The 27014-nt window shown below is 37.4% G+C and overlaps 1 protein-coding gene across 9 annotated transcripts in view; it reads left to right on the forward strand.

Moving 5' to 3' along the window:
- ZNF536 (zinc finger protein 536) overlaps positions 1-27014 on the forward strand; it is a 402112-nt gene that overhangs the window by 307622 nt on the left and 67476 nt on the right. Inside the window, exon 7 of one of the 9 annotated variants that reach the window (XM_043526138.1) lies at positions 18352-18394. The exons of the other annotated variants lie outside the window; for them this stretch is intronic. Coding sequence (XP_043382073.1) covers positions 18352-18365 — 14 coding nt within the window. The 3' untranslated portion in view covers positions 18366-18394. Of the gene's footprint in view, positions 1-18351; positions 18395-27014 lie in introns of those variants that run through there. 9 annotated transcript variants of the gene reach the window in all.

The following is a 27014-nucleotide window of genomic DNA, read 5'->3' on the forward strand; positions in this document are numbered from 1 at the left end:
GTTCATGATGGTCTACTTGGTCCAGCCACAACGCAGAGGTCTGGACTTGATGACTTCTTGAGGTCCATTCCAGCCCTACATTTCTGATTCTGTGATCTGCCCTAGTTAGGGCCTTGATTTAAGCTCTACAGGCAGCATGACAACAGACATTTGAGCAGTTTCTACCCCTTCCCCCATCAGAGTGCTATTAACTCAGTTAAAATGTATATGACCATAGAATGGGCATGGAGCATGGGTGAGCAAAGGAGTGGGAGGACCTCAGGGCCACTTGGTTTACAAAAAGGCATCACAGCAAGGCTGTCCTTTGCCCCCTCTTACATTTCTTATTACAGTACATTAAAACCCTTTGCTCTGTCAAATTGACAAAGGCAGCTATAAAAGGGGTCCTTTCTAATACACAGTAATATAAACTATGTTTGTACACTTACCACATAATCCCTAATTACTTCCATACTTTTATGTGTAGAGAGCTTTGACGCTTGCATTTCTGGATACTTAGTGAATGGAATAAAATCAGAAATTATTTCTTTATAAATATGGGGCAAAATGTGCAGGGGGGATTAACTTCTAGATTAGTGACATAGCTCATGTTTCAGAATAAATATACTAAGTGTCATTGATCCACTAAGTGTCAAATCAAAAAATGTGACACCAACAAAACTCGTGTATGACCCTGACATTCCTCTAGTACTTAAAGCAATTACCCTGCTGTTTAATAACAATGTTTATGAAATTGCTTTTTGATTAGCTATCATCTATGTCATACCTATGTCAATAATTCTCAGTGATGCCTGTGTGTGACCTTTAACCTTACTTTAAAAGTAATTTCCATTGTATAATAGCAGGAAGACACTTTAGGCAGTGTGTAATGGGCACTTCTCATAGCAACTGTAATTGTTTGACTTTTGGCCTTGAAACATAGAGGCCTAAAATGTAACCCCCCTCCCGGCCTGCAAGCAAATTGTACATCTTGTGCTTCCATAACAACTTTGAGAAAATGTTCCAAGTCATACCCCAATGAGAAAACGTACACACAATTTCAATTTCAGTTTGTAATACTTCATAGAGAGGAGGGTTATCGTTAACGAATGCTATATTATGAAAATGGCAACCCAGTTTTTCCCCATTTCACCTTTATTCCGCCATGTAATGTTCTGCCCGCACTTCAGGATGTAGTCCATTACCCTAACTAAGCTGGTTATAGACATCAGCACTTTTCAAAGATGTCTTTTCTTCTTCTATCTCCCTCCCTACCCTCCTTTTTGCTTCTATAATTGTTTTGTGGAGCTGAGACAGGCACCATGCACAGAAACTTAAAACTGGTGTAACATGAAAATACTGCTTCTCCAGATGCTTCCATGTTCCAGCTCAGGATATATGCAGCTTGCACAACAACAACATCCAAAGAGGTCTCAGAGGATCTCCAGAAAGAGACGTTATTAGCCCAGTGCTCCATAAATATAGATTCTGCTGTGTTAAAATTAGTTGACATGATTACCTTGTCAGGCAGGAAAAAATATTCCAACCTGTAGGTAGAGAAATTGATGCACAGCATCCACATCAAATACAGAGACTCGAGGTAGATGGATGGACCCATATATATCCCCACATATAGAACATCTAATGGAAAGTGCACCAAGCAAACATTAGCAATCCAGCACATCAGGTTGGTTGTGGATACTCCCTGGAGGTCATGTTTCCCAAAACACCCCTGAAATCAGGTAAACAATTTATGAAAAATGTAATCCTGCTCCCATGACTCATGCAAAGACATAGGAAACAACAGCGCTGTATTCTTCACGTAGACCTGTTAGCCTTGTGTGGGTGAGAAAATCATAATTCCAGATTCCATCCACAACGTCAGTTTTCTGCCCCGCTTTTAGTCAAACAGAGCAGTAATAGTAAGAAGAATGAGACTGCTGACTTGTGGGTACTCTAGTAGTTCATTTTGACTAACTTATGAGGATTTGAAGATGAAACTTTGTACATGCACAGTAAAATGTAAGCATTATTATTTTTAGTAATGATTCCCCCCAAAACAAGCACACTCCAGCAGTCAGAAAGGAATGTAGGCGGTGCTGCATGTACATATATGGCTAATAGGACCATGTTGTTTGTGTGCACATCTCCTAAAGTGCACACTGAATGAGGCAGGGCACAGTGGCCGTACACGGAGGCAGGTTGGTAAAATGCACATTGAAGGAGGGAGTGCCCAACCTTAGCACTGTCATTTTCTGACTTTGGATTGCTTCACAGTGCAACCTTGACCTCTTGTTAGCTGATTTTATTTTTAATGAAATATGTTTGCTCACAGATTTTATGTGAAACACAAGCTGGACCCATGAGCCATGTTGAAGCTGCTTACATTTCCTCTGGGTACAGGCAGTTTGTTCATAGGGGCTTGCAACTCTTCTGGTCCTGTTTTAGAAGTCTGAGTAGATGACGAAGCTTCCTTGCTCTTACCAGTTAACTGTTCCCCTAGATTGTCTCCTATTAATATGCCATAATATGTTGATGTAAAACACTTAAATGTTTCCATATGTAATAAAAGGTCAGGCATATTATTCTTTTATTACCAAGAGTCATATATCATGTACTGCACAGGAAATTCTACTTTCAAGCAAAATAGGAAGATAAATATATTGATTACAACTTATATGTCAAATTAGCTTGAACCCTTTGTGTAGGTATCAGGTTTTTACATTTGAGAATGTATGGTAGCTAATCACAGATCCTTCTGTGTGTTTTTTCTGAGCATGATACTGAGAGTAGGATTATGCTGAGGGAGCAAGTGTCTGCATTCTTTTGTCTGCCTGAACAGTCAGGACTGCACGGAGTAGGTCTCTGCTCACTTACTTCCCTCCTCCTAAGCCAAACGCTGGTCCTCATCTGGTGGTCAAGAATTCGAGGCTGGAGAAGCGCATTCTCTTGCTGCTGCTGCTGCCTTCATAGTGAGTAGCACGTATTTCTCATAAGATATGAAGAACCCTGAAATACCAAACTTTGGCCCCCGTGCCTTCTGCCTCAGTCCACACCTCCCTTTTTAAAAGAAAGTATTCAAAACATTTCTGACCGGTCAGCTTTTTCTCTACCAACCCATCATAAAACAGGCTGAGGTTACAGAGATCCAGCCACCTCTGCAAGAGGAGGATGCTACAGCCGTGACATAATTACATTATCAACTTAATTAAGGAAGTGAATGAAACTAAAGAGAAAACAAAACATCCGAAGAGAAGGCTAGAGGTAGGAAGTAAAGGTAGTTTGGGGAAGGGTAGCATGCAGAGGATGTGTTAAATTTATCTCTAAGGGGTTTAATAGAGATCCCATATGTAGTGAAAATCATTAGGGTACCATCCAGTGATCTTTATTTTCAAAAGAAACTGTGACCAAGCCGGGAAAACGTGGGATGGGATGGTATAATGGCACCCCCAGAAACAAAGCTATATATACATGGCACCACAATAGTTCAAATTCTCGGGGGGCTGAACCAAGTAGTTGAGGCACTGGAACAGAGAACATAGTACTTAAATGTATTCCTGTGTCAAGGCTTTTGCAAGGCTACTTTTGGCAGAACAAAGCCCAGTCCTGTAGTCCTTGTACACCCAAATCTCCCATTAACTTCTGTTGTTGTGTAGGCTCAGGCTCCTTATTATTCTCACCCAAATATATTAATTCCCCAAACCAATAAATGTTCTTTTTTGCTAAGATAACAAATATAATCCAATACAGAAATATGCCCTTCTTTTACTTTTGATTTGTCAGTATCTTTTAGTGCAAAAATAAAAGGGGGGAGGGGTTGCATTTCTCCTGATCCTTTATTTGCTGTCAATGTACAACTATGCACTAGTCTAAATGTCACCCATATGTGGAACAGTGGTTGCACCAGAGCATTCATGGTGAGATGTCTAAAGGGGTGTCAGCAAATTGGACAGGGTATAATTTTAGTCAATGTGTTCTTGTCTTATTTTAGTTCAACATAATTTCCCAGTTGCAATTCTTCTGAGTGACACACGGAATGCAAAACAACATAAAAGGTCTGCCCTGAGGCAGATGTGTGTCCGTGTAGGACTTTAATTATTCTTTTTGAATCATGCATAATATGCAAGCTCAATTTCTTGCATAAAAGTCTGATGGAAAAATTGTGTATCACCTGTATAAGTATTTTATCATAGTCCTTACATTTTTAGAAGTGCTGAACATAGGGAAGGTCCATGTTAATCAAGTACTCTTTGGATTTTTCAGACAACATTTGGGAGAGAATGGAAAAGAATTGCTTCCATGGTGTTTTGCAATGGCATTTAAATCATTGTTTTTAGAAAGGCCTTCTTTTTTCATTCAACTGCTGTGTGTTTAAATGGCACTTCCAGTACATGTACAGTACAGTACCCGATATATGTTAGAATTTATATGAATTTCTCTCAATATGTTTTCCTTCTAACACCTGAGAGCTGGATCCTTCTCTCATTTACATCGCTTTTATACCAGTGTAATTCTATTGGCTTCATGGAGTAACTTCTAATTTACACTGGTACGAGTGAAATCAGAATCAGATCTTAGCCTTCTAACAAATATTATTAAACTTGCTTTTTTGAAGCACTTGATGTATCATTTTAGATTAGTAGATAAAAAAATTAAAAGGGTGTGTTTTCTCCTTGAGTTTGAAGAGCACTCAAATGTAGATGGTTCTAATGAAAACTGTTTTTCATACAGAAAAACAGATAGGGTTATACCAAATTAAGAATATCTGCACATTTGTGCCACAGATTATGGGTCTGATCCAAAGCCCATTGAAGTCTTTCCACAATAGTGGGAACATATACATGGTAATGCATCGAATCTTTGACATGCTGCTCATAAAGTTCTATGCATGTCCTAATCCTTAGGGAAGAAAGACGAATCATGAAATAGAGCTGTGAATCTGCTATTTTGGGATGACGTCAGGCAATTGATATTAGTTGAAATTTGAGCCACAGGGGCGCCAGCTCTTTGGAAATCTGCCCCCTTCATGCCATTTCTAAATACCATTAAAAAAATTAGCAAATACAAGCTTTAATTTTATTAATAACATAGCCAGTTTTTGGAAAAAGCAGTTATAATTTAAAATTTTGTTAAATTACAGACAGAAACCTGGAGCTAAAGAATTGTTGAATGCACTGCTTTGCTGCATCCTAGATTAGATATTAGATCAAACAGTAACTTGCACATGGACAAAATGGCAACATGTTGCATTAAAAAGAACCAGGCTCACTGTTTAGACTGTCAGTGTCCCAGCACAGTTCTGTAAAGTTTGCTTTCCTTGTTTGTGTTGCTCTGTCCCAGTTTAAGTAATCCACTTGTTTATTTGGTCACTGCCTGGCTATGGGTTTCTTTAAAGCATAAACTGTTTGGAGTTACTCAGGAGGAAAGTACTACACCCACTCCCAAACTCGGCAGATTAAAAAGCTGGATGCTTAAAACTGCTACTATGGGAAAATTTAATCACTCCAATTAGGAGCATTTGTATTTCCAGTCATGAGTCTGTCCTCATCTCCCTGCAAATGCATGTGTTGAGGCTTTTCTGCTGCCTTTAATGTGAGTTACACACAGGGAGAAGAAATATTTTTCCCAGGGTTTTGTTTTTATTTTTTCCAATTTACAACATGACAAATACAATACAAGTACAATAGCTGTTAGTTTTATAATGAAGAAAAAAATCAAATTATCCTGCAGTTTAAAGGATACCAAAGAGAAACCCAGAAAATATCAGTGAAGATCATGTTTAATTCAGATGATATAAACCAACAGTTTTAGGCAAGTTCAATTTTCTTCTCAATTGTTTGGGCACTCTAATGTACAAAGTTCTATAATTTACACCCAGGAGGTTTTCCTGGCCTGCAGCCCACTGACTGGCAGTGACCTTGTGCTAACTGTCTGTCAGAAATGGTCACTCAGAATTTGTTGGTATGAAATGTGTTTGGTGCCTTTCTTTAGAAACATAATAGACAGCTTTGCTTTCACACCTCTTAATAGCCTTTTTAAAAATAGTTTTTCTAGCAGGATGCTTTTTTAGTCCTCGGATCTTTACGCCTCTACATTTTTCAGAATTTATTAAAATTATTTTTATATTTTATATGTTTTTATCCTAAATTTCCTGATCCACACTGTGATGCTGCCAGTTTAGAAACTCCAGCTGTTGTGAGTCACAAGGGTAGGCTGTCAGTGGCAACTAGATCACATAGGCAGGGAAATATTATTTGTAAAATCAAAGACTTAACCATTTGAGGCTGGGCTTTGAGCTCTGTCAGGTTGCAGAAATGTAATACGGACTGTCATGTTGCGTTAGGAAATCCTCGCTTTGGCTCCCATGCTCTAATAACCTCATAAGCTATTTGTGGTATGTGTGTGGATTTTTAAATATTGTCTTTGTTTAAAATATTAGATGTATTTGGTTCCATAAACCTAGCATAGAACTATATTTAGAAGATGTACTGCAAGTCCTCTATCCTCAGTCCTGGGGTCTTAAAATTCCTCATGTCTCACAAGAAGGGAAAGCATTTTTACAGGACTCCAATGTTATTCAATGGAAAGCCAGGAACAATTTTAAACTTCCAGGTCTCTATGAGCTCTATTCAGAGCAAAAATTATTTGTGCCTCCCTGTGGGGTGTGAGACTGTGGAAGCTACAATGCATGTGTGTCCTGCTGAGCTGTTCTTGTAGGTGATTTACTAGCTGTGGAAGTTATTTTTATTTTTTAGGATTGTAAAGACCTGCAGTGGAGAGCTACCGGGTGGAACTGAGAGTTAAAACTAATCCTGATTCAGATGGGATAAAAATGTCCTTCCACAAATGTGATACAGATATGTAGGGAGTTAACATGGTTGCAGATTAAATTAACTGTCTTCTGCAACCAAGGATCATGAGCCTGCAGTTCATGTTCTTGCAAGAAAAAAACAAACCTTTTTTTAAAAAACTAACTTTAAGATTGAATTAATGGTTTACTCTCTCTTTGACTGAGAGCAGTACCTCTGAATAATTTGGTTTTGTTGTGCTACACTAGTAGTGATACAATTTTAAGATTGTCCAGCTGTTTAAATGCATGATTTCGGCCGGTCAGCCCTAGAGAAGCAAACTATTCTAATACAGCTCCCAAGGTCTACCTGAGCAGACTTGGTGGAAGCTCCTTACATCATCATCCTTGGCCCTATACTGTATCTGATAGCCACAATGGGATTAATCCAACGAGGAAAGGAAAACTAGAATTCATGTGCAATTAGCATAGTAAGGAGACAATTTTATCTCCTAAAATATGGTTAGGCTCAGTGGGTGCTAAACTGGGCACAAGCCTGCAGAAATTCTGTGGCTCCACAACCACAGAACTGTGTATTATCTGAACAAAGCCATGAATTATGACTTCCGATCATATGCCAATACAGTGTCCTTTAAATATTCAAATCAACCAAAAGCTCTCACACCTCTACCCCTTCTGCCTGCTTGGGTAAGAAATAGTCATATCTTTTTGTTCTTGATTAACTGAATGATGCTTGGAAATCATCAATTTAAAAACCATCAGTCAAAGATACTTGAATGATCTCTGCCCAGACATAGTAGATTTAAATTATCAAAGTCCTCATAGAGGTGTCTAAAATATTTTTAATAATTCTCTCACTATATAGCAAATTTGATTCTAATTACAGTTATTTACATTCTCCCACCCCTTCAAAAAAAGAGGGGTGCGGGGGGGGGTTATCTGAGTGAAACGGAAGGAAGTTTGGATTCATAATGTGCAGTGACAGCTCCTGCACTGTGATGGGGAGGGACCATTTGAGATGTCACAGGGCTATGCTCAGCTTTATAGAGATTGGATTTCTCTACATATTGAAGTATGAGGAAGGCTAAATAACTCAGGTGTCAAAAGCACCAAAGAATTATGTTTTGTCTGGCCTATGAGAGGATAAATCTAATTTCTTGCTTATAGCCACAAGATGTCCCTTTAAGTGCAATAAAAATTTAGCATTTACCCCTCCTAATTGTCTTTTATAATATTCTCAAATTTATTAAAACAAGATTTTCCATTTTTTAAATATATTTTTTTCACTGATAGATTGTGCTCTTTAGTATCATTTTACATAATTTAATACAATTTGTTCCATCCATTGGTTTTCATGGAGATACAAGCTGTTCGTTTGTGAGAGAGCTGGCATAGGAGAAAATGCTGGCAAAGAGTCACCTCCAGGAGTTTATTCAGATTTAAAAGTTGTATGGGGCCACCCGCCATTTTGAAGCAGATTAATGTTAAGGGTTTTTTGGGGGGTTGGGGCTCTTAATTTTTTTTAAAAATTACTCCTTCCCCCCCCTTTATGAATCTTTAGCAGTGTGAGTCACTGTTGTTTTGTTAGCTGAAACACAGTAAAAGAAATATCTAAGCTTGTAAGAGGGGCTTTCTTTAAAATGTGGATTGCCAAATAAAAACAACACAGGTGTCTTAATTATTTGTACAGAAGGAAAAAGTAATTCTGAGTGGATGTGCTATAATGATTAGAATGCTAAAGAGGAGAGGCCACAGTAAGTAAGATTCTTGCTTCTTCTCTATTGCGAATGTTTTCCTCCATGTTCCGCTTTATCTCGTTCCTTGAAGTGCTGTGATCCATACTTCTTGGGAAAAAAGAAAGTTGGCTCTGTATGTATTAAAAACAGGCCAGACTACTGACACTGGGGAAGTAAAAAGAGTATCTGTCAGATTGTCAGTCAGATGTCAAGCAAAAATTCCTGTGGCCAGAGTATGGTAAGGAATTCTGCAAATCCATTTTTATTTAGTTAGTTAGTTATCTGTTTGTTTTCTGGCTGTTGAGACAATCACTCCTCCACCATGAAGCCTCCCCAGCCCCTACACAGGTACCATCTGGCTTCCTCATGTGGCGTGCCCTCTAGCATAGGGTGCTTCCAAACGCTGGGATCCAAGCCCTTGGCAGCAGGAAGGAGTCAGTAATTGGACTTTCTCCTCCCTTTTGCTCTTCCCACCAGCTATTACTTCACACCTGAAAGAAGAAAGCCACAGCCCTCCAGCAAAAGGTTTCATTCTGTTTCAAACGCAGACCAACAAGGTTTCGGCACTGTTGCCCACTCAAGTCAGCCATTAAGGGCTCTTTCCTGAATCCCCAGCCACAGAGTCTTTCAGCTCTGCCATGTTCTTACCTCCACTTGGCTCAGTGAGTGAAAGTCTAAGATCCAGATTCAGGCATATGTAATCAAGAATATATTTTACAAGTATAATATGTTGCATATGAATATTTGGTCCACTTTTGTATTGCAAAATATTATCCAAATACTAAGCAGACCCATGCTTACTTACCTAACCTTGCTATGGGAATGATTTAGGGAGGCAACAATCAGTCCTCATATAATAGAGGATTGAAGCCATTGTCCAGTTTTGTCCACATACTTGCTACTGCGGAGGAAGATTAGATTTGAAAAGTTACACCCCAAGTCACACAATGGTGAACCACCTTTTCCCCTGCTAATATTGTCCTTTTGTTAGAGAGAGTAATTTGCTACGGTATCTGAGTTTATTGGTAAAAATGAAACAAATTGTTTAGTTTCGGCTTTCATCTGTAATGGTCCTTCAGTGCAAGCTCGGACATTTTTGACTGTTTGTTAAATAGCTGATTTGCAATCACTCACAGAGAGCATATATTGACTCTCCTTCTGCATATAATGAGTTATTCATCACTGTAAAGTCTCCTATAACTTTCTATTGAACTTTCCAAAGAGGAAACCCTACTGTGTGTTAATATCCTGTGCTCAAATGACAACTTCCAGTTCTATTTAGCTCCAACATTTTTTTGAGCCACATTATTGAAAACTTTACTGTTGACTTTTAATCATCAGTCTCATTCTGGGACTTACCTCTTGTGTCCGGTAAAGAATGTGTAAAATGTATTTGTGTTCCAGTTGATCTTGGTACCTTGTGCAGGCAGGGAAACATTTCTTTTTTCTGTTCTCTCTGGTTTTGGTGTTTTTCGTAACCCTATCAAAGTAACCATGAGCCTTGTTCTCTTGTCTCCCTGGCCATCTGCTTGAAGCATCTGGTAATCAGGTGCAAGCCCCCACATCCAGAGCATTCATGCTTAAATTTGCAGCTACCTTGCCACCCACATTGGCTTTTGTTAAACTGCCAAAATGTACCTGTTTGTGTACTGGATGTCAAGAATGGGACTGAAATACCATCATCTATTTGCTGAAATTGTGATGGGCTGGTGTGACGGTATCGCCTTCAAACAGAGATAAAAATCAGCCCTCTCCCATTTTTTTCAGCTAGAGTTTCCAGCTAATCTTTGCTCCAACTGCTCATCATATCCAAGCCATGTGCATGCCACACAAGTACCGTTTTGAGTTGCAAATCATTCCTCAAAGAAATATCTCAGATTAAAAAAGGTTGATGCTTTATTTTATTTGTCATTTTGGAATTCTTTCTGATCCTGCAGCCCTTTTTCAGTCTTAATCATCTTTGCGTCTCTCTCTCTCTCCAGGTAAGAGAGATAAATAGACACCCCCTTCTTCTCCGCATTTTAATATTACGTCTGGATTTGGGGGGATGATGATGCATTTCCCAGTAGAGTAGCTAAGTACAACAAACTGCCAAAATTAGGCTTTGGGTTACTGGCTGCAACTGAAATCTGGCCCACTGCGTTTAGAGGTAGAAAATTGTTTATGTGAAAAGCTCAACATGCAACAGCACCTGGGTGCTTTCCTGTACCCCTACAGAGATATCACAAAAGTAAAAAAGCTGTACGCCCTCTGATTTGTTTTTCTGCAGCCCCAGATCAAAAAAATGAAACACGTCTTGCTTTTGGCTTTTGTCACAATATAAGCTCACCCTGTTGTTTATTCCACTACTAATAGCAGCACCAAAAAGGGCTGTCTGTTACTTTTAAAAAGATATAGATCCCTGAATACTTATTAGTAATTGCATTTGAATGCTATATTAGTTACTGCATTCTGTGGCCAAATTCAATAGGTGTCTCATATATACTGCCAAAGGCCAAGTTTGGTTCTTAGGATCTGTAGCCATCTCAGCTATGACCAGATTTGAAAGGCATACACCACTTACTATTGCATATTCATATGTACTGCTGCATATAAGTTGAATTTAAAAATCTCCGCTGAAGTGTTTGATTTAACTCTCATTAATTCAAAAGACCTTATGGATGGAGTTTTCTAAAGGAATTAGGTACCCAACTGCCACAGAAAGTCAGTGAAAGTTGGGCTTCTAAATCCCTGAGGCCTTATTGAAAATCACCACTTGAGTGCTTAAAATAGAGATCTCCACATATTAAGACTATTGTTCTGGGAAATCCGTAGGAATTGTTACAGAATGCTAGTGCACCAACAATATAAGCAAAATTGGTAAAAATTTGGCTCAGCTGTTTTCAGTAAATATGTGTGCAAACATGGAAAATAGGTGCGATGATGTTAAGGTATTAGCTGCTTGTTGTAATGAGAAAATTTGTTCATGAAAGGTACAGAGAACAATAACAAAGAGGTAAAATTTCACATTGATCTGATAAGTCAGCCTCACTATAAAAGTATTTTCTTAAGATGGTAGGTAAGATTGGATTCATGTGTGCATAGGGGCAAGGGTTACACACCAAATGAAAAATGGTAACCATTACTCTGATTACTTGATGCAAGTAGGTATTATGTTGCCCTTGATGTACCTGTCTATATATTTTTCCTGCCAAACTACTTACTCATCACTGACCTCTTTAAGTCTGATGTAAAAATGCAGAAATGCTTATAATACAGTTCTTTAGGAAGTTTAAATAAACTTGAAGAAATAGAAGCATGGTTAATTATAATTATTCCATGCAGAAATGCATTATATTTGTAGGTGCTGTTCTTAGTCATTTGCATGAAAGGTGAAATTTTGTTCAAAGGTGAGGGAGAAATTAACAACATTTTTTTTTAATCCAATAAAATAACATCAGTGAGCTGCTACTGAATTATTTTAGTGGAGTAAATGCAGTAATCTTTCATTTTAAATGTGTAGTCTTTTAGACTTTCTGAGTCTAATTTTGCTTGAGTCTTTTTAATAACACCAACTAAGGCCTTGATCCTGCAAACACATTTGAGCAGACAATACTACTCACAGGTGTAAGGGCTTGCAAGATCACACTTCATGTTTGCAAATGCAGCTAGTTTGCCACATATGTGCATGCAAAATAGGTAGCTTCATACACAATTAAATAATTGTGTGGGATTTTGCACACACCTTTTGCACAGATACACTCACAAATGTTGAACCAACGAATGAGGAAATTAAGGAAGCCCACTAAATAAATCAAATATGGTTTCATATATATTGGTTTGGAGTAAAGTGAAATATTTAGAAAAATCTGAAAACTCGTATTAGTTATTACTAAAGTCACAAATAAATACTTAAGGACCTTTTCACAAGTGGGTAAAATGAATGAGTATTTAAAAGAGCTCTTATTGGCTTGAGTCATAGAGCTGGCTCTCTCAGAGTGTTGTGCTGTAAGTTAGTGGGAAAAGTTTGACAGCAGTTTAATTTTCATTGACAAATACTGTCATAATATTAAGGGAAACGTGTTTCAACAGTAATGGTCGATGCTCAACCAGTCATATGGACTGGACGAGCTTACCATATGCTTAACTACAAACTTCTCTTGGAAAGCTCCTTTTAAGCACTTGACAAGCTTAAGGTACTAGTCAGTAATGAGCTTGAACAGAACATGTGACGTTTTACATTTCATACAGAGAATGGATTAGTGTTTATATGTTTCATATTAGGAAAAATGGATTAGTATGCTTATATTTATGTAGCTACAGTACATATATTTATTCATACACTTGGTCTGAGGGTAACCTATGGAAAGAAAATTGAAATATTTGCTTCAGAAAATAGACCCCTCTCCCCCATAACACTGTACATGAAAACAGGAAAGAACATTCCATGTAAACTTTTCAAATTTGCTGAGTTTGTTGAAATGATAGAAATGAATAACAAGCAAACGACTAAGCAACCCCCTCCCAAACTCTTCATAGTAGCTGTAATAATACAAGTTATAGCGAATTCTGTTTCTCCACTTCAGATAATTATATGGGATGGTATATTGCCCTGGGGGTGCCTGTTATCTCATTATGGGTACATTTTCAGTAAGGGGGCCTCTCCCTTTGACATGTACTGTTTTCACCCACACATTTCTACCCACAACTCAATGCAGCTTCTGGATATTTGAGCTTTGAGCTACCTAGCTGCAGGTGAAAATCAGGTAGCTGGAGATGAAACTACTTAGACTTGTGGCCAAAATTCATTTTGCGGATACAAATTGCACCCACAGAAAGGGAATCTGGGTTCCAGCCTCTTGTGAAAATGTACTTCTGACTCTCAGTCCTTAGCTGCTGCAGGTTCCATCTTTTGTGTTTTGTTTTGCCTTTTGCTTTTTTTGCTATGGTCAAATCCTGTGCAAAGTTGGAAAACCAGTTAGATAATTAAAACAGAAGTCTGACCCGATGCTGTCTTTCTTTGCTGTGTTTTGTTAGCTTTGAGCCAATTGTAATTTTGTTACGTGTATAGTAAGAAGTCAACGATGACCACATTTAAACAATATGGAAAACATAGTGAAAAAGCATATAAGCCCCTTCACTGCATGTCGTAGGCAGGAATCATTGTCTTTCCCAGTTTTATAGTGGTCATCCTCAATCTAAAGTACCTCCCCTCATTAGCTACTTAAAGAAAGAAACTGACAAATACTATAGATGGATCAGCAGTGGAATATATTTTGTCAGTGTAGGTATTTGGGAAACTGGTATTTCATTTAATAGTTTTAATAGTTTACAGATTTTCTTAGTGAGAAAAAGAGAGATGGGGTCTGATTCTGATCCCATTTACACTAGTGTAAATCAGGAATAACTCCTGGATTTACCGTTATAAGTAAGATCAGAATCAGTCACACTATATGTTTGCATGTTATCCCTGTCCCCCATCACTACATATAATAACTCTCCTCTATAAGGATTTCATGCTTGAAACAGAGACACTAACCCTCAGTGTTTTCTATTTGTCACTATTCTCCCCTATTAATCACTATAAAATTTTCTTTATTTCCTTGCCTACAACTGGGATTTAGATTTTCTGGCCTGGAATTAGATGGGTCTAGATGATACCATCTGCTGACTGTTCTTCAATTTATATAAAGATTCTTTGTTTCTTAGGGGTTGTTTTTTTTTAGTGTACGCAGCTGAAGAGAAGAAACCAAAAATTGTGTCCAGAATTATCATTCATGTTCTCAGTTTGGCAACCAGATGCAGATTGGCACATACACACTTCTTATAGCTAGTGCCTGAGTGTAGAAGTGTTAAGACAGCTTTGAGGCTTGCCCTGAGTTACTGTTTTAACAGATATTCATGTACCAGCCTCTCCACACCAGCCATAAACTGGAAAACAATCAGCCATCACATTTTGGTGGCCTTTGTCACTACAAGGTGCAACTGACTAATTTATTTAGATGCACCAGCAACAAAACATCCTATCTGAATAATACTTCTGCCTTTTGCTTGTTGGTTTCCCTCACGTTGAAGGGTCCCAGCTCCATTTCCATCTATGCACATCTCTTCATGCGTTTCTTGGTTAAGGAAGTATTTTGAAGATTGTCATTGTGGCCCTGGGGACACTTGGAATTGCCCCACTTTCATTTAGTATCATCACTTTAAAAGTAAGTTAAAATTTTTAAAAGACTATAGTTTAAAAGAGAAATTTCATTAAAAAAGGCAAAGTTAAGCCCTGTTCCTGCAATATGTAGGGAACAGGGACATGGCTGCCCCCACACAGACCCCCACTGACTTCATCCACTCTCCCATTGCCTTCAGTGGGGCTCTGTGTGGGCAGAGCTGCCTGCCCCTGTGCTACACTTAGCCTTGCGCATTGGCTTAGCGTCCAGTGTTGTCACCCCACCATATGAATGTGTTCCATTTAATTAAATTTTCCCTAGTTCATCAACCATACATTGAATAAGTGAAGCATTTTACTGTGCATGCTAATACGGGTGTAGTGTCTTCAGTAGGACCCAGCTCAACAGAAACCAGTTTGTCACCACCATTTTTTATTCATATTGCTTGAGGAGCAGTATTTATCACCTCTTTCAGTAACCTTATTTTGCATTAAAAAGTACAACATTTGGACCAAAGACAATGATCATGACAAATGCTTTTTTTCAAAGCGGAAGAAGATCTTAGGGGTGTTTAAGTGACTGTGGGGATTTGCTCTTCAGCTGGAATGAATCAAAAACTGTAGTCATGATCTGGACTCTGCTGGGTGATTTTCAAGGTTTGATTTGCACCGGTTTGGTCACACATCAGATGCAGAATGGAAGTTTTAAACCTAACAGAACAGAATGGGGATTCACTGATGGCAAATCCAAAATCATGTCTGGAGATCTGTAGCTTCTGTTTTACTGTTTTCTGTTTCTTTTTGTTTGTACTTTTAAAGCGATGGCACGGTACTGAGGGTTGTAGTTCAACAGCTTGTTGGGTCTTTTAACAATTTTTTCTCTGGAGGAGGACGAGGGGGTAGAGTCAGCTATATTTATCACTACTGTTGTTTAGCAGAATAATTGATTTTTCAAATTTGGCATTCATTCTCTCCCCCTCCCCCTCCCCCCCTTTTTTTTCTTTTTATGTCCTCATCAGAGGAAATTTTTCCTCCCGGTTCTTAATGGAAGACTTTTACTCCAACCTTCCTTGACTATGAAGTGCTGGATCTGACAAAGCAACACTGCTTCTCCTTGCTTGGCCTTATAGAGTGTCACAGCAGAGGACCAAGAAGTGTTGCCTTCCAAAAGGAACCAAGCCCGCTCTGCATTGAACCCTTGCCAGTCTGGGGAAAGAATAAGTGCCAGAGAATTGAGCCTAGGTCTTTGCCATGGCAATTCACAGTGCTTGCCATGGTGTTTTTCTTCGGAGTTGTCTCTCTGAATATCATATTCAACATATTTCTAGTGCACCTATGGCTGTGGGAGTTTTCTTGATGCTGCTGTTCTCGCAGTAGGAGCAGTGTTTTGTAACACGCATTTGATTTCACCAAGAAGAACTTGTGGGGGTGATTCTGTCCCGAAGTAGTGGCAGTAGCAATACTGGCCACCGACTTTGCGTTTTTCATACTTTTCCCTTTTTAATTGTGTGCTCACTTTGTTTTTGGAAGTCTGCTCTGTTCCAGACTGGTACTTAATAGCAATGGGTTAGATGGATGGAATTTCTCATTATTAGAATTATTGGAATGGATTTTCAAAAGCACCTGAATGACTTAAGAATACAAATCCCACTGAAAATCAATTATTTCTATCACTCTATAGATGTGCAAAGTGCTTTACAGACAGTTGTACAGTATATTCCCAAAATATCACAGAGAGAGAAAGGGAAGTTAAATAATTGTCTATTGTTGATGAAAAAGCAGCTCACTGTTAAAGTAGTTTGGGGCAGTGAGCTTAAGGGTTAGGTTGGAATTTAAACAAGATGCCTAGACAGCACAGAGATCACTTCTGGGGAAGGGATGTATGGGAATTCTCTGGGATAGATCTTCAACTGGTGTACATTTATCACAACTTAGGATCTGTTGTCCCCACCCCTTTTTTTTCGCCTACGGGCTTTATGTTATGGGGGCATACCCTCAGATCAAGGAAGGCTAGTAACAGCTTCCTCCACAGCCTATCAACACCAGTCTGAATGCCAGAGGGGATTGCTTTAACATAAGGCATTCCCTCCTAGAGGTCCCAAGTGCTCTACAGCTCTACAAAGATTTGAACTACATTTTTAGTTGTTTTTCAGTAGGTTTTTTCTTTTTAATTTAGGAAATGCCACAAGCCGCTTGCTTACTAATAGTTAGAGCTAAATACCCAGTGCTCAGCGAGAGTGCACTCATAGATAGAATTGGTTCTGAGGCAAGGGTGAGCGTCTGAGGCCCCATACTGCAAGATGCTAAGTGTCCTCCATTTTGATTTGAAACTTAACGGTGTTCAGTCCCTAACCTGAGACACTCAGAACCTCACAGTGTGAGCTCTATGGCCCAATCCTGCTGCCACTGAAGTGAATGGCAAAACTCCGACTGACTTTAGTGGAGTAGTATTAGGTGCTTGGGCTAAACATCATGAGGGCCAGTTTGGAAAAGTGAAATGAAATATTTGCTGTTATCCATGTTGATAGATAGTGGAACAACATTAAAATTCCAGCCCCCGTGTCCTCTGCTGGGTGTATAAATCTATTTCTCCATTTTGTTACACAATGTATAATTCTGCTCCCTAAAACAGAATAGAGTAACATGATGCAGCATTCACAAAACAATCTTTCTTGTTTGGGGGAGTGGGGATGCTTGGAAGGAGGGGGAATGAAGTTGGAAATGAACTATTGTCTAATTTTTTTTTAAAAAAAAGAAAGCATACAGAGTCAGACTTAAAATCGGTACTTGGCAAGCCCTGTGAGTACAAGGCCAGAATTCCAGACCAAGCTTGCATCTTATCCCTTGTAATCATAGAATTGTTCTCATTGAAAGGACAGCAGGTTATGTGTTGAAAAGTGGTTAAGCTAAGCAGTGTTTAAGGAGATAATGCAAATGCAATGCCTCCATAACAGAGAGGGGGTATATATATATTTAGAAATCATTCCTTTTGGTAAATATATTGTACATAAAATGACAGCTAGAATTTTTAAATCATTTTTGGATTCCACTGAGCCTTAGTCAGGGGGACTTGTGCATGAGGTCACTGCCAAATTTCAAATGCCCTTTAAATCTTTCTTTAAATGTAAACATATACAATCTTCTCGAATAAGGCCTTAAAAATGTAATACAGGGCTAAATTCACATTTTAAATATAAAAACATGTTTAATGTATTTAAAGCAATTGATTTAATTGTCTAAATAAAACCAGCTTTGCATAAATTAATAAAATATTTGCACTGGGATAGCATGATAATTACCCTGATTTTAGGGAATGAAGTGGTTAGGGCTTCTATTTACTCTATCTGCTAAACTCACGCATCTAACACTTAAGCTAATGTGATTTCTTCAGCAACAACCCTTTAACAAATATTCAAAAAGATGACTGAATTTTGCAAGTTACTGTATTTCGTAGGCTTTTTCCAAAGCTTCTAGAGTCAATGCAAATTTTAAAAAAACACACTTTTTAAAATTGGATGTATAACAGTGGTAAATCTTGGCTATTTTTGATTATTAAAAAAGGTACACATGCCTCACTAATTAACAATAGGATTTTTATAATAATTTTTGTAATATTATGTAATATTTAAATTTGTGTTGATTTTTCTCAATTTTACATGTAGTAATTAATTTTGTCTTACTGACAGATGATTCTCAATGACTGATTTTCAAGAGAAAATCCAGACAGGTATTTTAACACTTTGTTTTCATTCAAGAAGCCTTGTATTCATGGTTCTGGTTATCGTTAAGGGGCACTGAACTAGGCTCTGTTGTTAATTAAAGGTTTAGTATATTTAGATAACTGAATCAGTTTCCATATTCTTATCTTTATGAAAATCTTTTTGTGGGGGAGTGTAAGCAAATTAGGCTCCCACCTTCCTCTGAACAGAGCATGCATATACCATGTATATAATTCAAACTTTCTTCCTTCCTGGGCTTTGGCTTTATTAATAAATGTAAGTATAACAACAAAACAGAAAGCTCAGCCTAACACTTTCCCCCAAGGTCGGCTGCTGCTAGGGTTTGCCCTGAAGGCCCTCGGTTCCACCCGTAGCACCCTCTGTTCAGTAAGAAAAAGAAAGACACTTTGATACTCCTCCCTCCCGTTATTTCGTGGTTGGAGATCACCTGCCACTTTGATTCCTCAGTAATTTAGATTGAATCGTCATACAGGACACAAGTACCTGGCAGGTGGGTGATTCAGCAGAGGAACCCTGAATTCCTGTGCCATTCATCATCCTGTTACAGGGAAGCTGCAGGTGATAAAGTTAGGCCAAAGTTAAAGAAACCACTTTATATCCAGCTAACAAAGCCTTTCTTTTTAGAAATCTCACAGTGAATGGGCAATATGGTAAAAAAACAAACAAACAACTAACTCCAATTTTATATTTTTGTTTTGTTTTGTTTTAACTGCAAATAACATATAGTATCTGCCTTTTTCTTTACAATTTTGAAGGTGATTGTTTGTCATTTCCCAATTAGCTATTGGAACATTTAAGCCGTAATGGACAGTGCACCTTTAACATACTCATTAATTTCTTGTTATGCTGTTTGAGTGCTATGAACTTATCTTTGTCTCTCTCTCTCTCTCTCTCTCTCCCCCTCTTTCTGTCCCTAACTATTGATCCACATCTTAGTCTTACAATCTATATATTTTTAGTATTTATTACACTGAACTTGTAGACTGTGACATTGTAGTTAAGGGGCTGTTGGGGTTTCACAGTTTTTAGGGATTTATAACTCAGCCATTTTAAATACAAAAGGCTGATAGTTGGCAATAATTCTTTCCAAAGAATGTGTTACTCTGATTGCCATTAATTGGAGTTATATGTATATTGATGCCTTTACATGAATAGCCAGACTGGATGCTGTATTTCAATATAAAAACTGGCTAATCCCTGTTGTAATATTAGACCAGTGGGAAACATTTCTTGCCAGTTTTAGTGCTGTTTTGTAATATAGTTAAAATAAAACAAGTGTTGATGGAGAGAAAGTAAGAATGAGTGCAGCCTTTGTGGCCTCATCAAATGATTGAAATCAGTGGGGGACTTTCCACTGACTTCAGTGGGGGTTTGGATCAGGGTTCTGGTTTTCACTACAGACTGGTCTGAAAATATCAGTTTTTATAGTGTATACCGCCTTTATATTTCTATCTTCTCACCTTGTCTTGTTAGTGTCTTATCACGTCACTTCCTGTACCCTTTGCTATAACAGGGATGTCAGCCTTGATTACCTTCTTTTGTGCCTCTCACCCACTCTGCCTGCACCTTCTTCTTCTACACTATCCCTGTACAAAGAACTCCCTTTCCAATCTGAGCTATAAGGCAACTGTCATTGAAATCCGTCCTCAAAGCCCACTTATGCAACAGTGCTTGTAAGAGGTTGTCTACACATGAAAGTCAATCCAGAAAAAGGTACGGTGTGAATTTTAAAGTGGATTAACTATTCCTGAGTAACAATATGTGTAGACACATTTATTCCAGAATAAGAGCATCCACACATGAAGTTAATCAGGAATTGTTAGTCTGGAAGAACTCCCTATGTAGACAAACCCTAAGTAAACAGCCAATTAGTGATGTCTAGGTTGAAGGACAGTAGGGATAATATGTGTATGTGTGTATATGTGTGTGTTTGTATAGCATTGTATGGCACAATGGGGCACTAATTCTGACTGGGACGGGGCCTCCTGGGTAGTATAGTATGTAAATCCTATTCATTTTCATGATGGTTTGTGGAATAAGATTTTTAGCATAATCATTCTACTGGCTTCATACATGGTTCATGAGATCCACTACTATCATCAAAAAGTCTGTATGCCATTAAGGCATAAATTCATTCTATATATTTCCTTAGAATCTGAAAAATACAAGTATCAGTTTTCTAAGTTAGATGCACATGGACTTTTGTAAATGCATAACCTATGCACACAGGCCGAGATCCTGCAAGGTATTGGGGCATTCAACTCCCTTTTGGGATCTGGGCCAGATCCCTTTCCAGTCAGGTATCTGTGCATTTTCATGGCTAGCCAGATACCTACCTGGATATATGTATGTACCTACACCTAATTTGTGCATACATTTCAGTTATTATATATACACATGGAAATGTATGGAGCTTGGCCACCTTATACCAGCTGAGGATCTGCCCCATAATATGCATGCAATTGCCTGCAAGTACTATGTTTTAAATCTTGGCCCATATGTTTTAAGGTCATTTAGGAGGGAAGGTCAGGGACAATCATCACTTACACTCTCTGTCTTTCCTTCTTTTGAGCAACTCCTTCTGTAATAGTTTGTTGCACAGGTTTTTGCTACTGCTGTCCTTGGTGGCATATTCCATAAGAAATTCCATCTGAATTCCTTTTGTGCCTGCTTTTTCTTAGCATCAGTTCATGCCCAATTGCTGTTAGATATGACACTAACTTAAGTAGCCTTCTATAGCAGTTCTGTACTCCTTAACCTTCTCTTCTAAGGAATATAGATCTGGTTTGTTTTTGACTTACTAAGATAATTTTGTCACTTGATATCCTGTGTTGTACTTTCTCAATTTTTTTAATGATAATGTAGTCAAAGTTGATGTACAGTATTCCAAATATTTCTTTGTTATTCTGTTATAAAGTGCACAAATGGTTTCTAACACTTTACAGTCAATACCTCGGTTTGTGCATCACAGAAGTATCTTTACTTTTTTGTGGTGCTGCTAGGTTTTGTGATTAAGATTTTAGCACTGTATTCAGCTATTATTTAGCGCTTTATTTATCCCCACAGCACCTATAAATAAATTTTTCTTTATTGAATTGCATCAAATCTCTTTCCATATTCCCTCAAAGACATTCTGAATTTTTCATTTTTGCCACCCTCATTTTTATTGTCTGCAGCTTCCCCTTCATTTTCTATATTGAGTAAATTTCATCCCCCTTCTTGTACATTTCTTCTTTCAGGTCACTGATACAGAAAGTGAAAAAAAAATCAGCTTATTAGTGATGCTTGTGGGACACCAGCCAACACCTCCCATAGTCCTAATCTCTCTATGTTAATGTAAGGAAAAGCTGTGCCTTCAATATCCTATCCAGTCCTTTATCCAGTATTCAGCTCGCCCTCTCTTCAAAACTTACTCACATTGTAAATTAGTCTTTCAGGAGGTAGTGCAGCAAAAGCCTTCTTAAAGTCCAAGTAAATCATGCTCATGGCTTTCTTCATCATTTTATTTTTTGTTTATTTTTTTTTCAAAATATTCTATTAGTTTTGTTACGTATGATCTCCCTTTTGTGAATCCATGCTGAATATCTTTAATTAAATCATAACTTTCCCTATTTTGTCCCTGATTAGTGTTTCCAATACTTTCCTCACTGCTGAAGTTCGGTTTACTAGTGTTTAATTTCCTTGATCTTCCCTAGAACTGTTATTACATTAGTCCTCCCATCCAGTGGCATTTCCTCTCCCACCAAAGATATTTGCTAAAGCTTCCCTGTTCCTTTGCCTCTTCCTGCAAAATTCTGGCAAGGAGCCCATCTTTGGTGTCTGGTTTTGGATCTTAAATAGTATTCACAATACATTTTTACCGCTTCACCTTTAATTTCACTTGTTAATCTTTCTAATTCTTGGTAGCTTGGTGTTCTTGACAACATGGATATGCTCCTGTTCCTGTTGAAGCTAGTAGAAGCAGGAGTAGGCTTGGGAGTGCACAGCTTTGTTGGTTCCAAATGAACTTTTCATTGCTCTTAGAGCTTCTTTTTAAAGGTGGTCTCACCCCAATTTTTGAATAAGTCAGATCAGTACACTCAAATTGGGTTGTTAGATATCTAACTAAAATGAAAAAAAAAAATAGTCTACACATATCTATCTTAGGTATTTATATAGCCTCCATTACTGTTGTATCTGAGCACTTCATAATCTTTAATGTATTTTTCATAATCTTTAATGTATTTATCCTCACAATATCCCAGTTAGGCAGGATGGTGCTGTTATTCCCATTTCACTGATGGGGAGTTGAGGCGCAGAAGGACTAAGTTTACGGTCACATGGGAAATCTATGATGAAGCACGACATTGAACCCAAATCTTTGAGATCCATGCTAGCACCCTAACCAGTAGACCATCCTTCCTCTTATGCATCCAAGATCTTTGATTCACAAATTTAGAGGTTGCTTTTGTGTCCTTAGTGTATTTTTGCTAGGTTATATGCATATTCTTTATACTGATATTAACTCCTCTTTGAACATCTGCCATTTCCATAGAGAATCACTTCTTCCATTTCTTTTATTCCATATAGGGTCTGCTCCTCCTCTCACTGAAGTCAATTGGAAGTTTTGCCATTGCCTTCCTTGAGAGCAGGAGCTAGCCTTGACCCTGCTGAAATTCAACAGCTTTATCTTGTAGTTGTAAATTCAGTCCTAACTCATTGTATGCATATTGTATGCAAAGAATGGATACTCAGAAGTAGCCCATTCATTTTAATGTAACCTTCCAGACTTAGATTTGGGTCATAGCAGTTGTGCTGCCATGGGTTGCAAAGACAACATCAATAGAAAAGATTCAGCTAAGGAGGAATCAAAGTAGTTCCTGTCTAGATCTCCTGGAATGTATTTCCCCACCATTCTTTAGAAGTCTCAGGCTCTCATGAAACATATTAAAATAGGGGAAAATTGTAATATTCTCTATCTTATTATATATATAACTTTAAATAACCCAAAAAAATGTAAATGCAAAAGGCATTAAAATAAAGTTAGGTGCTAAATTTTCCAAATAGCTCAGGAAGATTTTGTCCCATCTCTCCTGTTAACAACTATAGGAGTCAAGTGACTCTGACCCTGCAAACTTCCATGGAAATGAATCCCCTAAGGCTGCAACTTAAACCAGAAAACAGCCACTATGTCCTTAACTCACCTCATTTTGATTAAAAACTGGTACTGGATATGATATGTAAGATCACACTTACTGCTCTGAGACCCTGGAAACCCGAGCATGATGGAATACGTCAGGGGTGGAGTGGCAGCCTTGACTCTGAATATTTTTGCTTTTGTCAGTTAAAGTCAGACAGTGAATGTTACTGTAATGACATTTTATATCTTCCACTCGGTATTCTAGTGGAGGGAGCCACAGGTGTTCCACTGGAATTACTCACACATTTATAGAATTGGACATTCTGTCATTAAATGGACTTAAAACTAAAAAGCCTTTGTCTGTGAAAGGTGACCAATAGAAAGAGACTTTGGATTATCTGATATCCCATAACTTAATCATATGGCTCTTAAGAGTGGGACATAAGCAGCTGTGTCTCACTAATATGCATGCAATATGTGTAAAGTGATATGCTTTAATTCTAAACTTGTTTTTAGCAGGAAGAAAAAGCATTTAGATGAGGAACATTAAGATTCAGCATTAACCATTTTTTTCCTCAGGGCAAAATTATTCATCACCTGATATTTATTAAGGCAGCATTTTTATTTTATTGCTATACACCATAAAGGGTCTGTCTAAACATTCTCAAAGTTTTGTGATAAAGTTTAACAGAGTAGCTAACAGTATTTAACAGGACTTTCAAAATCAATGATTTTGAAAAAGCGTTTATTTAAAAAAATAGAAATGTTGTCAGACAATACAGCTGAAATAACCAGGACAAGCATTCATTTAATTTACTATTTCAATTTAAATTTTTTTATTCATCCTCCCATATTACATAAATTTTATTTCAGAATTGTAGTCTTAATTATTAGTTTGTGTTGGTTTAATCTCTCTTATTTAAGTATGTTTGCTTTAATAATATTTTAAAAAAACTAAGACAAAGAAACTGTAGATTAGAGACTTTATTTTCAGGGTAAAATGATACGGATAAGTGAGCGTCAACTGACCAGAAATTATTTGCTTCTGTCTGTTAGACACGTAATGGAGTCATTTAACTAGTCAAATTAGGAGCTGTAGAAATGCACCATGCTTCATTACTGAGTTCGAATGGGCACCATTTTACATTTACGTCAAAAATTATCTCATAGCAAATTAATGTTTTCATTGTGCTGAAAAGTCAAAGCTGTGCAGTATTAGCACCACCTAGAGGACATAGCAAAATATTTTTAACATGTTTTCAGTACAAGAAAAACAATGATGAATATATTATCTTTAAAAACCAAGTATCTCAAAAAAACCTCTAAAAACTTTGTTGTGTTGTTTATATTGTCTGTATCTATATCTCTATAGAAACTAAATCAGATAGTTTAGCTCCATGAACTAACAAAAAGTGTAATGACATAAATTCATACTACTGAAATTACAAAGACATTATGAGAATACGTTAATTCAATAGATTTGGTACATTATAGGAATACTGGGTAGTTTTCTTGCTTTATCCAGTTCCACACTGTTCCTTACATTGCAGATTGGTACTTTTGTGAGGTCTTTCAGTGTCTATACTATTGGCTATGCATTTTTACATACAGAAAAGAATTCTTTTTAAATATGAACATTTTCTTTTACTTGAGAAATACTGAAAACATTCTCATTTTAATCTGAGAGTTTTACTAAAGTAATTTTGTATCTTCATTAAAAATTCCCAGAAAGCTAAAGAGAAATGAATTGAGGAGAAAGTAGTTATTTAACAAATTAAACACTTATGCAAACAATTGGTGGACAACTAGTGAAGATGAAATGTTCAAATGTACTGAAAGAACCCAGGTGAATGAAGAAAATGAAGGAGAAAATAGAATGCATCTTAAAAATATTCTGGGTGCCTCTGATGCAAAAAATTTAAAGAATAACATAACATTTAAAGCAAGCATTTAAAATGTGGTGCATATTTTGTGTCTCCAACTTCTGGAATTACATTTTCCCAATGGGATATTTGTAAGGTAGCTGACAATGTAAAACAGAATGTCTTTTGGCTAGGAACACTCAACAAAGAGTGAAGTTACAGTGGACATCTTCAACATCAAGGGTAGATGATTGCAAGGCATGCAGGTTCAATACCCAAGTGTTTGTGATGAAAGAATGTCCCTAAGCTAAGTGCCTTTAGTAACCACAGAATTGTTGCTTATTGCTTTAATAAAACTTTAGGAGTTTGTGGAATAAAGTTGAAAAAACAATTAGCTAATAAGACTTACATCAGATACTCCATAGGCCATGGTCCAAAGACCACTGAGGTCAATACGAGTCTTTCCATTAATTTCAATGGTCTATGGATCAGGCCCATAAAGCTCAAACTTGAAAACCCCTTAATAGATTTTTAAGGTCAGAAGAGACCGTTAGGATCATCTAGTTTGACCTTCTGCAAAACCTGGGCCATAGAATTTCACCCAGTAATTCCTGCAATGAAGGGATTTTCATACATGAGCAATTGGACCACTCAAGTGACTACGGAATACTCATTTGAGGGTTTGCAGGATTTGAACATTTGATCTGAACCTTCCTAAATGTATTTTTACATGTGGTTTTTAATTGACAAGAATATCTAAACTTACTTTTCTGAGGTTATTGAATGTTTTGTTCTGTGTATCTGAATGAGTTTGCCATGTTAATATTCTTTGAAAGCTTTTATAGAATGAAAATCAACCAAAAAAACACTCCATATTTTGACACAAAAGATAATAGCCTGATAAAAATATGAGCAAATAGGAGGAAGTGGGACACAATTAATCTTGTATTACCGGTACATTTATCTCTGACACAAATGATCATTTATTAATTAAAATGCTGGCTGCCAACTCTATTTTGAAGACAAAAATTCCACATAATTGTGTCAAGTATGTAATTTTTGTTAGTATACTGTATTTTTCGTATTTCAATGAGATGCTCCTCAGGATCCTTTTTAAAATCAAATAATTGCTTGTGATATTATTTCCTGGCTAAGTACAGTATCTTAAACACATACTGTGCTGTAAGTTCAAGAATTTGACAGTGACTTTAGGGCCATGCCAAATTGGTAGGCGAAAGAACATGCCTGTGAGCAAGTTTTCCTTTTGTTCTAGACAAAGCTATTTTTTTTTAATGGCTTAAGCTCATTGCTGAAAAGAATTTCTTTGGAACAGCAAACAAAAAATGTTAAGAGCCTTGCTTACAAGTACTCTGGTGTTTTCTTCTTTAACTGTAGAAACACTTTACCTATTACCATGAATCTTGTCTGCTGAGATGTTTCAGCCTTCATGTTATGTTTACCAAGGCCAGACTAGAGGATCAAATAATTTATAACCATTCCTGTTGGATTTTATGTAATAACTTTGGAACTCATATAAAGTAATGATCCACAAACTCTTTTAATGTTCATTATAAAATATGAAATATTTCTCAGAACCATTGCAATTATGTGACCAGACATAACTGTTT

This window comes from Chelonia mydas, chromosome 12 (genome assembly GCF_015237465.2).
Source record: "Chelonia mydas isolate rCheMyd1 chromosome 12, rCheMyd1.pri.v2, whole genome shotgun sequence".
NCBI lineage: Eukaryota > Metazoa > Chordata > Testudines > Cheloniidae > Chelonia > Chelonia mydas.